Source organism: Merops nubicus, unplaced genomic scaffold, assembly GCF_000691845.1.
Source record: "Merops nubicus isolate BGI_N331 unplaced genomic scaffold, ASM69184v1 scaffold437, whole genome shotgun sequence".
Classification (NCBI taxonomy): domain Eukaryota; kingdom Metazoa; phylum Chordata; class Aves; order Coraciiformes; family Meropidae; genus Merops; species Merops nubicus.
In genome coordinates, this window is record NW_008619319.1 from 1 (window position 1) to 17,494 (window position 17,494).

General features: G+C 37.7%; 1 protein-coding gene across 1 annotated transcript; it reads left to right on the forward strand.

Moving 5' to 3' along the window:
* Positions 1-1,659: 1,659 nt before the first annotated feature.
* Positions 1,660-17,085, forward strand: LOC103776224 (centrosomal protein of 135 kDa-like; the record flags this gene model as incomplete). The annotated part of the gene is made up of 16 exons (XM_008943724.1): positions 1,660-1,918; positions 2,523-2,588; positions 3,580-3,730; positions 4,702-4,895; positions 5,376-5,519; positions 5,957-6,100; positions 7,142-7,219; positions 7,383-7,534; positions 8,978-9,093; positions 9,163-9,317; positions 9,813-9,868; positions 10,779-10,947; positions 13,432-13,542; positions 15,223-15,408; positions 16,319-16,528; positions 16,879-17,085. Coding segments are annotated over 16 exons (2,398 nt in total), but the record flags the coding sequence as incomplete, so codon positions are not given.
* Between the last annotated feature and the right edge of the window lie 409 nt (positions 17,086-17,494).

The following is a 17,494-nucleotide window of genomic DNA, read 5'->3' on the forward strand; positions in this document are numbered from 1 at the left end:
ACAAACTAAGAGTTGTCCATTACAGTCACGAGTTTTTCTGTATAATTTTGGGGTCCCTTTGGGGTATCCGCCTTCCCCCATTTACAACCCTCTGTAATAAACTGTTCGTTTGCTGCTAATTTTGTTCAGTTTTCCATCACCTTTACTGAACCTGCCCCTGAACGACAAAACGTGGTTTAAACCATCACACTGTGTTTTTCTTGTCTAAGGAAATTTCATTTCTTGTTTAAAAGTCTGTTAGAATGGTTTTGGTAAAGAATTCTATGAACTCATATCTGTACATAGTAATGTTAATCTGAGAGTATTCAGAAAATCTGTATGATATGCTGCATTCTCAGAGTTTGAAAACACTGATTTTTATTTTCTTTTTTAAAAAAAAAAAATTTCATATGTATCGTTTGTGTTTTAGGAACTAACAATAGTGTGTGTAGTTATGATAAGGAGTATAGTCCTGCAGATAATCTCATCAGATAGTGGGGAATCTTCTTTACTGAATTGAAATGGTCCCCACCTTTATTCCAACAGAGACTTGGAAGGAAAGGATAAATTTAGGATTAAAGGTGTTTGTGTTTACTCTGTAGATTAGCATGTGTTCAATTTTGGTCTCAGAATGGGTATTTTAAAGTAATACAGGACAGGCTAGAGTCCAGATAAAGTAAAACCCATCTCTGGATTTATATCATCAATTTTCTGTTTTTCTGCCTGAGTTAGACATTTTGTGCTCTTATTGTGCATGATATAGAGTTGCATGAGAGCCATGTTGCAGAGTGTACTAGCTTAGGTTCAGCGCAGCGAAAATAGAGTGAGCTGCGACTTGGAGGCAGTGAAGCTGTGTCCAGTGGTCCAGAATTAATAACTCATGCTGAACACAATCTGAGAGTGAGCCCAGAGCTTCGTAAAGCTGGTTTTGGGCCATCAAGACTATCTGCTATGGCTCAGTGCCAATATCCTGCTTTAATCCTCTGACAATAAATGGATGGATATCTCTATGTGGTAGTATTCATGACTATGAGAGGGCTTATTCTCTCATAGGTTTATTCTGTGTCTACAGTAACACTTCGTTCTGGAGTTTTCAAGAAGGTTGTGTGAAGGTGGAGGTGAAGCACCTCTGTTATCTTGAATCTTTCAAAATACTCCAGTTTTCCATTTCCCTGGGTAATGTAATTTACTGTATACATATTTATTTTATTTTTTTTTAGTTCCTACTTTACACCCCTGACTTTCTTCCCTTGACTCTCAGGGAAGGTATACTGGGTAAAACAGTGTCTGTAGAGCAGGATTTCTGAAGATGTTGAGTTTAAGGTGCTGAGATGTTGGGGGCATCTGTAAAGCTTTGCTTTTGTGAAGGAATAACAGTGAAACTAAGCCTAGCAAATATACTACAAAGAACATGTCCTTGTATCTTGTGAAATTTAGGGAAACTCAGAGTACAGTGGGTCTACCAGACTGATGCCCAAGACAGGTTTCTGTACTGATCTCTGCTTTTCAATGCATTATTTTTAGAATAAACATCAGTCTTTGGAGACTAGATAAAGAGCAGTGTAGTAATGAATATCTTCACCTTGCACCTTTTGGAAAACGGTATTTTTTTCATCTTGATAACATTAAGATGTAGAGATACTATATTTCAGAAGATTGGGAGGAACTTTTGCTTCCTAGTTTAACAATAGATGTTATTGTTTTAATGAAAAATATATTTCAGATTGAGTATCTTCAGCAAAAAAACAAAGAACTTGAAAATCGCATTCAAGACCTCGTGGACACGAAACAAAATGTGACTAGTGAGGTAATGGATTTAAGCAACAAAAATGAAGAACTGTGTCAAGAACTGAATGAAATAGACCACTTGGCACAGCAGTTGGAAAGACACAAGGAGATTGTGCTTGAGACTGCAGATAAGGAAATAGGAGAAGCAAAGGTAATCAATGTGTTACAGTGTGAAGGATCTGCTCAGCTCTTAGGTGGTTTTATATCTTTCAGTTGCAACAAATGACCTGTCACCCTGTAAAGGAAGATTCAAAGATGTATTTTTTGAGTTTACTTATTATTATATAGAATTTCTCACTAAAAGATGATTAATCTCTTTATTAGGTGAGATTAGTTTAGTGGCAGTCTGCCCTCTCTCTTCTGTTAGCTTAATGAAGTAAAATTCTGAGGTACTTAAAACTCTTGATAGGTAACAGATATTTGCAACAGTATTGCCTGTGTTTGGCATTTTTTTTTCCTATGAGGAGTCAGTCATGCAATGATTTATTTAATTGTTATACTCCAAAAGATTATGGCTGTGTATATCACACAAAAGATTATGGCTGTGTATATCACACAAAAGATTATGGCTGTGTATATCACAAATCTGTTCTTTCAGTTCATAGGAGCTTTACTACTTAAAGTTGGCAGATTACAAGGAACTAATGATACTTTAAGAAAACAGACTATTTTTGTAAGAAGTAATATTTTTGTAACAAAGGAATTATCATTTTGAAGATGTAACTTTTAACATATATGTTACTTTTGGTCCACAGAAAGAAATTGAAAGAAAACATGGTGAAATAAAGGATCTTGAAGAAACAATAATAAGGCTTAAATCAGTAAGTAAAAATACTTCCAGTTCTTGTTTGTAGCATTTTTATCATAGTCATTCACATGATTCTTTCATTTATTATAAAAATAAACAATAGACAAGAGAACTTTTATAGTACTCCAAAACTCCCTTGTAATAAATTACTTATTAATAAATTAAAGAGCTAAAGAAACTACATCATATTGTTGCAACAACAAACTGAAAGAAGCCCCTGTAGACAGCATGGTTGACTATGTCCTTATGGTACATCTCCTTAATTTTACTATCCAAAGTTGTAGTTTCCATGGTGTAATCATTTTTACCACCAAAAAAGTTATGACATCCTAAAGGATGTCCTCATCTAAAAACTGCTTTGTGTCTCTAATCAGCATGTGAATTATTATGCAATATTTGGCTCACTTGGAAACGAAGCATAGTAGCCCAGATTAAAAATGTCAGTAATACCAACTCCTTGATGACCAAACTCTTTCCAGCATAGAGCAAGTTGTATATTAGTTAAGTACAGTGTTTTCTTTTAGTATTTGTAGTGAATTTGGAAATAAAAAAAAAAAAAAAAATCTGTTTTTGGGGAACCAGGTTATAGGAAAGACGTGCCAAATAGCATTTGGTTAGCTGCAGGGTTGAGTTGGCCGAGACAGTATTGTGATGTACTTTAACACCAACAGTGCTACTAAATGCCATTAAAAATCATTTCTTGTTTTAGTTATTGATTTTTTTCCATGTTTGTATCACACTATCCTTCTGGTTGGTTGCTGGAATTAAACAAGGGTAGTCCTGCTTGGTGGTTACTGATTGCAAGCTGTGTCAAAAGTAATGCTTATTTGGATGTAATAAAAAGTAACATAAAAACAACAATGGCCTTTAACAACTGTTAAAGCATAAAACATCCAGGTTAAAAGAAACAAACAGTGTCGAATAATCAAAATTTAATGATAATTTTTTTTTCAAAATGTCTCGGTTGGCACTTCTAATTTTTCTAATAATACTTGTTACTTCAGGAGTTGTGCTCATGTCGTAGGGAGAATGAGAGGCTGAGTGAAGAACTCTTTGGAAAAGCAGATGATAAAGAGAATCTTGAACTGTTGTTGAACCAGCTTGAACAGGAGAAACAAAGGCTGGCAGAAAAAACAGAGAACTTAGAAATAAAAGGTAAATCATTAAGTGTAGATTTCTGTAAATTATCTCCGTATAATTTTTGAAATAGAAAACCGTACCTAGTTAAGATACAGTTAATAATACTAGAAGACTTAATATATATAAATTAAAAGAAGACTGTAGGTCTTCAGTCAGAACTGAAGTGAAAACTTTGGTCACAGAAATATGTTTTCATTCTGTATGTGAGAACTGAAAGTGGAGCTTTTTACTGTGATCCCACAGGACATCCTGATACTAAACCAATGGCAGTTTCATACAAACTAATTTCTTTTGCCCCAAACTGGTTTTATTCTCTTTATGAGTGAATTCAGACTGTTTCTTGAGAGCTTTAGCCAGCTGGATCTTGAAATCTTCCAGGGATGGAGATTTCAAATCTCTAAGCAACCCATTCCAATGTTTGTTTATCCTCTGAGTCAATTTTTTTCCACCTTGTATTGTTTGTAATTGCCTGTAGTGATTGATCACCATTGTGTCTTGTTTACCTGCCATGCACCTCTTTGAAGAAACTGGCTCCATGGTATCTGTTAAACCCCTCTTGGTATTGTCAGTCTGCTCTTGGGTTCAGTTCCCTCAGCCATTCCCCACAGGGGAAGTGCTCTGCTCCCTGACCAGCTTGGAGGGCCTCCTGTGGACTCACAGAAGTGTACCGACATCTTTCTTGTGCTGGGGGCACAAAAGCAAGCACAGTACTGTAAATGTGGCCTGAGGAGTGCTAAGTAAAGGGGACTGGGCACATCCCTCAGTCTGTGTGCTTCCACTGATACAGCTCAATATGCTGTCAGGCCTCTCCTTTCCAAAGCGCACTAGTCCCTCTTGTTTAGCCTGCTGCCAGCCAGGACTCCTACCTCCTTTTCAGCACACCTGCTGCCCAAACGGTGGCTGGGAGTTAGTCCGTCCCAAATGCAAATGTCTTTGTGGAAATTCATGAGGTACCTCTATGACTGTTTTTATTTCTTTTCCTGCAGAACGAGAACTTGTCCTAGAAATGGAAAGAATGAAATTAGAATATGGTATCGCCCTGGGAGACAAATCTCCATCTCGTCTGGATGCGTTTGTAAAGACTTTAGAAGATGACAGAGATTATTATAAGCGAGAATTAGAATATCTTCAGAAAATGATAAAGCGAAGGCCTAGCCCAAGCCGTAAGACTCCAGAGAAGGTAAAGTTCCTGCAGTCAGCACAAGCTGAAGTGTAACAGAAATACTGTAGAACCACTTCAGGAGCTGTCAAATATTTTCAAATTCAGTAGCAGTAAAGGAGTGTAGTTTTTTAAAATAACATTCTTAACATGGAAAAATAAACTGAGAGGAACACGGCTGAACTTTCATTTTATTGCCCTATTCACATTTTACAGTAACATTGATTATTGGTCAGTTTGCTTGAGATATATAAAACTAGATGATAAACAGAAAAGAAAAAGCTTGGAATCTTATTGTTAGCTGTTTGGTTTTTTCTCCTTAATAGTTCTTAATGTTTAAATTATACTGCCTAAGCCAGTTGCTTTTTTTTTTTTTTTTTTAATTAAAATTTATTAGGTATGTTTTTTCATGTATTACTAATTCTGTGAATTCTTTCTCTTTTGTGTTAATTATCCAAATATTAGCAAATTTTAACATAAATTCTATTAATCACTTTGCAGAGTGAAGATCTTAGACTGATCACCAGAGAAAGAGATGAGCTACGGTCCATGTTAGACAGATTTGAAAAACACATGATAGACATTCAATCTAATGTCAAGTTATTGACTGCAGAAAGAGATAGATTAAATGGTCTTTATGAGCAGGTAAGAAAAGATTGTTTACAAGTAAATTACTGATTTTTATTACTTGTTAATAAAATTATGTATTCCAAAGTTAGCATTAACTTTGAAGCCATTGTAACTTACTGTACTGGCATTTGGAAATTACAAAGAACAGGAAAAAAAATCAATAGAATGCATGAGAAAGTTGTGTTAAGGACACAGGCTAGAAACCAGGGAAGTAGTTACCTGATAAAACCTGAGTTAAAGTTAGGATATACTTGGAACAGGAAAAGGATGATGAGTGTGTTGACAGTGTAAGTTGTTATGCCACTGTGTGATTTAGGGAATATATTTTAGTTGTCATGGGGAAAATAAGACTACAGTAACAATTCTGTTGTAATACAATATTAGAACTTTATTAGTGTATACACTGTGTTAATTGCAGTCCTCATGTCCTAACAAGCAAGCATCTTTTAAAGTCTCAGGGTGAATTGAACAGGATGAAAAGAGAAGCAAAACATGGTTTCATTTCAGCAAGTCACGTGGAAGAAGAAAGAGACATTGCACTGGCTGATGTTAAAAGACTAATGGCAGAAAAAGAGAGCCTCAGAGAAAAATTAAAGGTGAGCTTTTATGGCTTCATTGCTTACAGTGAGGTGACGTAAAGGGAAGGCATCTGCAGTAATGCTGTGTTTGTGTCTGGCTGTCTCTCCATTCCCCTCTTCAATGACTTCTAAACTTACTGATTTTAAACTCAAGAGAACTTAATGAATTGTCTGAATTATCCTTGTAAACTCAGTCCCTCAGTGGGTATAGCAGAAGAGAACCATGCTCTAAGTGTCTGAGGGCAAGTGCAGCACCACCTTGTGTGAAGAACCTACATATGAAGCCCCATATGGGCTGATTAAAAGTCAACATATGCCTAGATTGAATGTACAAAGACTATTTCCATAGTTAGATTTAGTATACGATGGGTCTCTGGTTTTGTGGTACCTGAGTGCAGTGGCAGTAACTCTGACCTCTTTGCTTAAAGCATGTGCATGCAGTGGAAGAGACGTGCTTCCAGCTCCATCCACTCTTCCTGAAGGTGACTAACAACATTTTGTACGTGTGCCACTTTGAAGTAGGTGCACAAAAACGCTTACCTTGGGCATTTCTAGGGAGTTACAGTATTTAGTTATTTCACTGCACTTAGGCACTGAAGTCAGAGAACGGACAAACAGTTTAAAAAAAAAATCTTCCTAGACTTGAAGAAAGACAAGTGAGCTTTGTAATCTGTCTTACATTTCATATTAAGGACTGTTTCATCAATGAATTTCAGACAGCTTAGGATGCGAGCTATACATGCTTGCAACCTTTCATATGGCCATGTAGCTCAGTAAGCTTTCTACAACAACTCATAAATGCTAATTTGGTTGCAGCAAACAGAAATAGACTTTTTCCTATTGAAAAAAATCTAACAACCAAAACAAAACCCAGTGCTGTTACATTGAACTACAGTGGTGTATTTTCTGGTAACGTTCTGTAGTTCTAGAGAGAGAGCTTTGCATTTGGTCATTCATCTAAGAATGCAGAGCAGTGTTTTCTTAAACATTAAGCTCAAATTTCTATGGTTAAACCTAAAACTGTGTAGCTTATTACATGAAATTCTTTTTCTGTCTTAGATTCAGCAAGAAGCAGCTAACCTTGAAAAATCAACAATGCAGCATGATATTTCAGAACTGGAGAAAAATATTGAAGGAGTAAGTACACTTTTAGGAAATAAGCTTTCATTCCCAAGTAGGATAGACTGTTCAAGCAATTACTTTTGTTAGCTGTTTTTCGACTGAAATTTGTTTAAAAGCCAATTTGCGATAGCTTTGCATAACAATAACATGTTTGGTTATGTTTTCTTTTTAATTTCAGTTTGAGATGGAAAGGTTTGAGCTAAAGACTACAATCTCTATCTTGAAAGAAAGAATAAATTCTTTGGAAAATGAATTAAAGTTGGAGTCCAGTAAACTTGCCCAGACATCTGATGATTCTGCTCAATTTAAAGCTGAGATTTGTTCACTTCAGTAAGTGTATAGAACGTAGTGGTCTTTTGCAGGTGCTGATGTAATTTTTTGTTCTCTGACCATAGAGCAGAGATCGCTTGGTACTGGTTTTGTCTTAAGGAAGAGCAAACATGAGTAAGGAGAGTGCTGTGGTGTCTTTTCACAGCAAGCTTTTCCAAAAAAAAGAAATAATGTTGAATAAATCTGGTGAGAAATTTGAAACTTCAGTAGTTGGGTCATGTGGAAATGAGAGTCCTTGATGAAGGAGGCGACTACAGGATAGGTAATGCTGTAGATGAGGTCTTTTGGAGATTCTACAAGGGAAAGCAGGGTCTGTGGCTCACACCCTGCACCTGCCTCTTCCACAATCTGAACGCTACTCTGCTGCACTGTACAGTAACAGGGTGGATCACTGAAGAACTGAAGCTGAGAAGTAGCACTTGGAGTTCATCTAATGTTGTCAGTTGCACAAAGGAGGCTGTTACTAAGTCAGTTAGCGTATTTGTTGGTAAAATTGTGACAACATTCATAAAAGTGATATATCACATTGGGTTCCTTTATAACTTTAGTGGTAAGCATTGACATTATAAAAAGGAGGAAATAAGGAGTAGGGCTTACAGTTATTTCAGCTTTTAGGTCTACTTTGTGCATGATGGCAGTTTTGCTGTAGCGGGGACACACACACTCTATTTCTTTCCCCTCTAAAGTTTCACTGTAAACTGAGTGAGAGTAATCTTTTATTTGCAAATATGCTGTGTTCTGGATTGGTGAGCTTTTTTTAAAGGAGAAGCTTCTCTAGCTCTTGTGGGATCTCAGTTAAGAGCGATTTTTGTTTCCTGACCTGTTTTTCAACTAATCTACTTAATTACTTGGCATTTCATTTTGCAGTTTTTCTCCTAGGTTACTCTTTCTTACTAAGCAGTACAGCTACATAGGTACATGGTTTCCATATATCTTTCAGGCTCTGTCTTTCTTAAAAGGAGGATCAGAACTGTAGCTGTCAGTTTGTTTGCTTTTTAAAATGTAGTGTAGCTAATAATCACTATTTTGAGCTCCATTTCAAAATCTTTATAAAGCGAAGAGTCAAAAGCCAGAGGTAACAAGGGTTAGAGGATGAAGACTAGCAGAACTCAGAGGAAGGGAATATTTCAGATTTAATACAGTGGTTCCACTGAGGTTCCGTTGCTCCATTTCAGAGTGGAGTTGAGGTGGACTTGCTGCAGGGTTCCAGAGCACCCAAGCAGTGTTGGCCTCAGCAATCCTTAACAGCCCTCTCTCTCCCAGGGAGGGAGGGATAGGACTGGTTAGCAGGACACAACCAACCCGTGCTGCTGGCTGGCGTGGCACAACCCTATCACGAGGTTGTGCTGGATCCGTTCCAGCACTTCAGGCAGCTGAAGAGCTGCAAGTTGATGCCTCGGAATAGGTCCCAGACTTCTTGCAACTGTATGCTGATTATTTCAGGCTCTTAAATGACCAACTCCAGAGGACTGCTGAAGATTTACAGTACCGATTATCCCTCAAGAAAGATGAACTGAATTCAGCTCAAGAAGAAATTATAAAGCTAGAGGAGAAAATAGGTAATCACTAGTTGGTTTTATGCTTATTTCCTTTTTTAAAGTAGAAAGTACTTATTCTTTTCTTTATAGATAGGTTAAACCAGAGAAGCACTTCACAGGATGAAGCAGTCAACGCACTTAGAAGTACTATTAGTGTTTTGGACAAAGAAAAGGACAGTCTTCAAGAAACAGTAGATGAAAAAACAGAAAGAATTGCATGCTTAGATGACAACTTAGCTAACAAGGTATGTGCAGTAGAAGTCCTACTTTACAGTCAGCTTGGGGATTTTTAAAGCAGTTACATTCCCGGGGGTTATTTTGACTTGATGCCTAAGCCTGTGCAGTGCTGTAGGCATCACATGAACTATGTTTGGACATAGCCAATCCTAAGAGTCATTTGTCAACTCAACAGCATTTTTATTATGATTGTTAGTGTCTTCCCTAAACACTCCAAATAAATAAGTATTTTCTGCATTTTGCACTTGGAGCTATTTATTATGATAAAAGCCTCTAGCCTGAGGTGGCAGTATCTGTAGCTGACTTCCATTGTTTTTTTGATTACGAGACAACTGTTTCTCAATGAAAAAAGAAGCATGTAAATTTGAATGTGCAAAGATGCGCTGATACTTACTGGTTAAGGGTTAAAATAAAGGTTTCAACATAAAGTTATTCAACTTAAAGTATCCTGTTATGTTGCAATATATTAATACCTAATCCAACTTTTGCTTTTATTGTCATAGGAGAAAACAATTACTCATTTACGTCTAACTCTCTCTGAGCTGGAATCCTCAACAGAGTAAGTTAAGTATAGAATGCTTTTTTCAGGGGTTTCCTTTTCTCTGCTGGTTTTAAAATGAAAGCAGATGGCTATTTTAGTTATTTTGGCAAAACAGCATTCTGTTGAAATCAAGTAAAGGAGTGTAGTATGAGAAAGACAGACATTCATCCCTGCAATTATATTGCAGGATGCTATAATGCTATTAAGACAGCCATTAGCAATTGTTTGTCGGTTTTCTTAAATTGGTAATATTTCTTAATTCTCAGTTGAGAAGTAAATTTTTATCTGAGTACTCCACCAGATATGACTAGATTTACCCAGGTAAAACTCAGAGCTGAATTCTTCATTACTGGCATGCTAATTCTTCCATCTTAAGCTACCAGTACACTTTTGATTAAAATATATTCATGTAGTTTTTAGCTTGCATTCATCTGATCTTTTATTCTTGCTTCTCTTTAAGCCTGACTTTTAAAACTATAGCTTTTTAAAAGGAAATATTTAAGCACCAATATTTAAACCGTTGAAGAATGGTGTAACAGTACATTTGGTACATTGTTGTCTTTGAAGTGAAAGGTATCTGTCCTCTTCCTTTATTGTTTATAAAATACGCAGTAGCTAACATACTGTAACTGCTGCCAAACACAGCAAAACAGTATCTGCAAGTGCTGTTGGGGTAATAAGACATGTCTTACCAGATCCATCTTCAAGGCCAAAGAGGCGTTCCATTTTATTTGCACAGATTAACATTTTACTTCCTTAGCTGATGTAGCTGTTTAGACTCAGTTGTTGTCCTTCAGAGAGCAAGAATTTACTTTTTTTTTTAAATTAAAAAAAAAGCCTTTTTATATCCAAAATCCACATCTGGTCATTTTCAGCAGTATGTAGTATAGTATAAGGGGCAACTTAAGTAATATTTTTCACTTGATAGCCATATAAAGGACATGCTGAGCAACAGAGACCGTGAGATATCTAGCTTGCGCCGCCAGCTTGATACATCCCATGTAGAGCTGGCAGAAACAGGGAGAATAAAGGAAATGGCTCTGAAAGAAAACAGGCGATTGCAAGATGACCTTGCTACGATGGCCAGAGAAAACCAGGTATGATGGCAGTATGTAATACTGAAGTACTAAAGTATTTATTGCTTGCTTACATACTGTGATACAGCAAAGCCATTGTATCCTCTGTTTGGTAGATTTAATTATTGGTATTTTTTTGTGCACTGGGATATTACAAGTGACTGGGCAGAAACTGTAAAAAAAAAAAAAGAAATTGCTTCAGATACTTAAGCATCGTCAATACAGTGAGGGGGGAACAGATAAGCTTTTAGTTTAGTCACCCTTCCCCAGATTAAAAAAGAAATCTAAATAATTATGGCCTATACCTATTTTATATTATAATGAAATTATGTTAATTAGTTATATTACTTGCTAGTTGGTATTTAAGTGACAAAAACTGGATTCTGTTATCTGTGGAATAGGGATTGTTGAAAGAGAGCAAGAAACCACAAAAGCAGATCCCAGGTTATGAGGTGAAAGGGAGGGGGAGGAGATTGTGAACACACCTGAATTTGTTCTGGTGCATTATGACTCATTAGTTTCATCCCTGTAGTTTCCATGAATCATTGGATGTACTGAGTGAGGTATGACACATTTTGAGATGAGAATGTGTTCTGTCCCGGTTAGAAGGCAGAATTGTGTTCCACCTCCCTTATCCCTCAGTTTCCCAGATAGAGAGGTAAATAAGGAAGGCAGGGGTAATGAAAACCTTGCACCAAATTGAAAATTAACAAAATGAAATATATTATTTAACAGGGAACAGAAAGGAAGAAGGGAAGGGGTTTAACAGGGTACAGAAAGGAAGAAGGGTAGGGGTTTAACAGAAAAGGGGGGGTTGTAGGAACAACAAGGTAAGGAAGATTAAACTTCCAAATATACAAAACCCAAATGCTATGCTGAGGCTCCCCGGTGCTGGATCTCGCTGGATTGAGGTGGATTGAAGCTGGTTGCACAATCCTTGGACGTGGATGGAGGCAGGGAAGAGTCTGTAGATCAGGCCCAGGTCTCCAAGATGGCCACGGCCACGTGTAGCACAGGGAGCAGCAGAGCAGCGTGTGCCCAGGTATAAGGTCAAAGGAGCAAGAGCAAGAGAGCAAGAGGAAGAGCAAGAGAGCAAGAGGAAGAGGCGTGCCTTTCTCACCCCTTTTATAGACTTTGGAAGGAAGTCCCAAAGACAGGAAAAAGGGGAGTGGGAATAGGACAGGTGTACGCCCCTTTCATTCAGGTTTGTACCTGGTTTAGGGTTTCAGATCTCCACGCACCAGGGGCAGCAGGTTTCAAACCATTACAGAATGTATTTGAGCGTATGTTTTAATGCTTGTGTTCTGTGGGCCCTGGTAATGGTGGCTGTGAAGGGCTGTTGGCAGGTTTTTAATTTCCAGTCCTGGCAAGGTTAGTTCCCATTCATGTGCATTGTTCTACAGGAACTTTGCTTTCACTGATGAATTGGGAAAGATTGATGTTGGGGGAGAAAATAGAAGAGGGCTTAAAAGCTACAAGGCATAAGTAGTTGGGAGATTCAGTGAATTTAACTGGATAATCATTGTTATTATTTTTGTGGCATCTTCATCTTGAGATGTTCTCCAGGGGTCTGCTAATTAAACCAACCACTGGCATGTAAGGCTTGTTCTTTCCATTGCATAAGGGGCTTATATAGCACATGTCTATTTCACAGTCATAGAATCGTTTTCGTTGGAAAAGACCTCTAAGATCGAGTCCAACCATAAATCCTACTCTACCAAATCCACTTCCTAAGCTATATGCCTAAGCACCACATCTATGTGGCTTTTAAACACATCCGGTGATGGTGACTCAAGCACCTACCTGGGCAGCACGTTCCGATGCCCAACAACCCTTTCAGTGAAGAGACTTTTCCTGTCGTCCAGTCAAAACCTCCCCGGGAGCAGCTTGAGGACATTTCCTCTGTTCTGTCATTAGTTACTTGTGAGAATTATTTGCACTCTTCCCAGTCATCGTTGCTCCATCTCTCCTTCCTTGGAATTCTCTGGGTCTAGGAGCCATGGCTTGGAGACCCTGAAGTGCCTTCAGTCTTGTTAATCCCTCACATAGTTTGAGGAACAATAAGTTGGGTTTGTACACCAGCTGGTTACTGATAAATTATTCTTTTGTTAGAAAGTTGACTTTTTAGCAACACAAGATTTGCCTTCACTCGGGGATAGGGAATTGTGAGGCTAGAAAAATCCCAGCTGCCAAATACCTGTGTGTTGAATTTTCCAAAGATCAATAGGGTGTGTCATCAGGGAAGCTGCAGATCATATGAACGGGTGTGATGTGTGATAGCCATTTTTTTTTGTGATTATTCTTGCCAGGAAACCTAAGTGTGTCTGAGGTAATAGGGGATATTTCTGAACCCTACAAATTCCAAAGGACTTTCACTAAATCACTTAGAAGTAAAATGGAATAAAATCGAGGGCACATGCAATTTCTTTGATTTAGTGTGATACAGTAATCTATGCTGATTAATTTACTCTAATGCATTGTCTTGCCTCTGTGCAATCTCTTTAGGTTATCAATACTGAGCTTGAAGATGCAATACGTGAAAAAGAGGAAATGAAAACCAGGGTTCACAATTATATAACTGAAGTTTCCAGATTTGAGACCTTGATGGCTTCAAAGGTAGAAGTATAGTCTGTAGGCAGTCGTTACTGTGTTCAGTAAATCTATGGATTTTAGAGTATAGCACGTGTTCATTGAGAAATGTATGGTTTGGATCCTGCTGTCCTTGTCTGTCTGACTTCTTCCTATTATTTTTTTTCCTTCTTTCCTCTGCAGTATTCCAAGCTAGTAGTGGGTTCATATGAAGCCTTAGATCTGAAGCACTGATAAATTTTGGCACATGACAATTCCATTGATTCTGTCAGTTGGCCCTAACACCAGAGAATGACAAAAAAAAAATGTTTATTTTGATTTTTGAGTTTTGGCAAGGCAACTAGTAAGATACCTGGTACAATTTCATGATCATAGGCAACAAGAAACTTATATGATGGGGTTTACTATTTTACACCTTTTAAAAGGAGAAATTCTATATGTGGTTCTGCAGGGAAGTGTAAAAATAGCACATGGGAATGTTTCCTCTATGAATGATAAGAGTTCAGCATTTTTGCTGTACTGAAAAAACAGTGCTTTTGTTCAACGGATCTTATCCTCATACTTGGATTCAGAAGTGTGATGTGTGTGAATTAAAATTTAGAATGTTTAAAACAATTTCTGTCAAGACAACATGCATGAGCAAATGGATTATGTAACTGAATAAGAAAGAGTGAGTTTTGATCTGACTTTGACTTGCATGTCTAGATGAATGCATATAAATTCAACCCGTTTTTACAAGTAGAAACTGAAGTTGAGAGGAGAAAAGGGTTAGTAGTGTGGTAGTTTAGAACTTAGGTCAGGCACAAAGAAGCTGTAGAATTATACAGCCAGTGACCATTTGTGAAAGGCTGGGTTCAGGGATTTCTCTGGTGTTACAGCTGCACATTGCCTGTGGAGACCAGGGTTTATTTTCTGTACAGTTTTCACCTGCTTAATCATGAGTTTCTGTTTCCTGATGTCCCACCTCATTCTGTGTGTACCTTCCAAGTTCTGCACACAACTTGGAGGGAATTTCAAACCTAGCAACCTTCCTTACTAGACACATCTGATTCACACTAGCAAAAGCTTGTCCTGCTGTGCATTACAGGAACAGAGGAAGAAGGGAATGGAGCTAAATAGGAAAAATTAATCACTGCCGTAGAATAGGCACTGGAAGTTGGGACAAATCAAAATTCAGAAGCTATACTTATTCTACCACTGCATAACTTGTAAGCACAGAAGCTTGTGGGTTTGTACTTTTGTGACAGACTGGAGAGAGATGTATATGCCCAAAGTGGTTATCAGTCTTTAAGGCGCTGCTGTAATACCAATATTCGTAAGAGCACCGTAAGTAAGAGAGCTGAAAATGGACTTGTGCTGGAATTCCTTGGGAAGGACAGAACTAGGATCAGTACACCTCAGCACTGTGAGAATGCAGAGAGATGAGAAGTAACCCCTCCCCTGGGAGCCTTGAAACTCATTAACAGCTGCAAAACGTTAATACTTCCATGTAACAAAATTGAATGCTATCACTATTCATTTACTGTTTGGATTTGCAAAAGGGATGATGCACTTTAGGTGCCACATGGTGGGAGTAAGAAAATGGAGAAAGATCTACTTTTTTTTTCTGAAAAAAAACCAAAGATATTGTAGGCAGTAAGCATGAAATACTTCCAAGTTGCTTGATCTTATGTTGGTCATTGCAGAATGATTTACTGTTTCATCTAGGAAAAAGAAAACCAAGAATTGTTAGAGAAGTTCCGAATGCTCCACACGCAAGCTGAGGACTGGGAAATGAAGGCTCATCAAGCTGAAGGAGAAAGCAGCTCAATAAGACTTGAGCTCCTTTCTGTAGATACGGATCGGAGGCATCTTCGAGAGAGAGTAGAACTTCTGGAAAAAGAGATTCAAGGGGTAATAACTTGTGTAATGAAACTCTGTCAAGGAAAGTGGGACACGTTCAAGGGTATTTTAATAAAAGCCTATCTAAAGACTATCTTTAATACTTTAATGGAAAATAATTCCTGTATCTGTACATTTCCAGTGTGGACACTGAGTTTTAGGAATGGTAACTGGTTTGGGTTAGATGTGCTTTCCTGCTCCCCCGAAGTTAGAATCACAGCTTATAATTTAATACTTGTGGATCTCTTCTGTTGGGTGATCATTGCTGTTATGTTCTCTGTAACAACCTTTGGTTTAATGGCTTCAAAATATCTGCATATTTTGCATATTCATGAAGATTTTTATCAGCTAGTTTTATGAGTATTTTGTAAGCTTAGTTCTTTCATGTCTTTGAAGCTTTGAATGAAGTATTTGAAGCATTTGTGGCTGGAGTAAAGGAGACAAACTGGTGGTAGTAGTAGTCCAAATACAGAATCGTGATTCCATAGAAAATAATATTTATATTTTAGAAGCAATAACTTCATGCACATCAAGGGAGTTTTAGACAAGAATAGTTGTGGATTCACCCTATTTTGCCTCGTGTTTCCAATTAGCCAAAAAGAGTTGGAGACTTTAATACTGTAATATGAGTAAAAAATGGGTTGTGTTTCAGGCATCTTAAGCTTTTAATTCTCTTCTGGATCCAGCCTCATTCCACTCTTGTATAGAACTTGTATAGTTCTTCAAGACAGCAATTAAAAACTGCAGAGATGGTTTCTTAGCTGGGATTTAGGGAGACAAGAGGAGAGGAATGTAATATCAATTTATAGGGAAAGTTATTTTTGAAGGGAAAAATAAGTATTAAAAAACCACCATGATCCAATAGTGAACTGCTAACTCTACATTGAACACTGATGGGGTATCTGTATTTGTCTTTGTTTAGCATATCGTTGCACATCAAGCGTATGAATCTCAGATCTCCTCCATTACAAAAAATATGGCCAAGTTGGAAGAGGATATTAAGCGTGAAAATCAGGATAAGTCTTCTGTGTTGGCGGACCTAGCTTCTGTGAGGGAACTCTGTGTGAAACTTGAGTCTAACAAAGAACTTCTGTCTCAAAAGCTGACATCCAAAAGCATGGATTATGAAAGGGTAAGCAGCAAAGGAAAACTTAATTTGCTATAATAAATTATCTTCCTTTGCTCTGATTTTTTTTTTAAATAAAAGAGTCAATTATTCCTGAGAGCAAGCTAAGTTAATTTACATCGCTGGGTTTGCATTCAGAGATAAATTACAAATTTTGTAGTACACAGACCTAGTTCTGTGGGGGTTTTACAGAAAGAGGGGGTATCATTCATTATCCGTACAGAAATATGGCAGCAGTAGCTTTTCTATTCCAGAGAGACAAATTTTGAAACTTCCAGTCCTTTCAGGTTTTAGAGCAGCTTTTCACGAAAGAGAGCTCTGTGCATGTATTAATAATGTATAAATTTGTGCCCTAGGTTCTAGGTGAATTAGAAGATATCAAATCAGAAGCAGAGTTACTGAAAAAGCAGTTATCCAGTGAGAGAATTACGGTTCAGAATCTTGAAACGTTGCTGGCTGCCAGTAGAGACAAAGAGTTCCAGAATCATTTAACATCCCATGAGAAAGATTCGGAAATTCAGTTACTGAAAGACAAGCTAACGCTCGCCGAGAGCAAACTGTAAGTTTAGGAAGTGTGTGTCTCTGTGTTCTGTGGTTTACAAAGGAGCTTCTTTTCTGTGTGACAGCACTTACAAAGTCAAATTCCTGATCTTCAGTATGGCTGAGCAGTTTTTTGCAGGAACGTCTTTATGGACTTTTGGGGTGTCATTTATTTAAAGTTTCTTTGCAGATCTTTCCTATCGCTTTCATTGATACGCATTCTGGTGGACACCAATATAGTACAAGCAGTAAATTTGAACAGGAGTGCCACAGGAAAGCTGCTCTGAAAGGAAGGAACGCCCTGCTGAGTTTTTACAGTCCTGAGAATAAGCTCAATAAATTACGAGAATAATCTTAAGAATAGTCCAGTTCCTCTCTGGATTTGTCCCTGGCCTGACTCCAGAAAGTTTGCTTGACTTCCTTTGCTGGTGG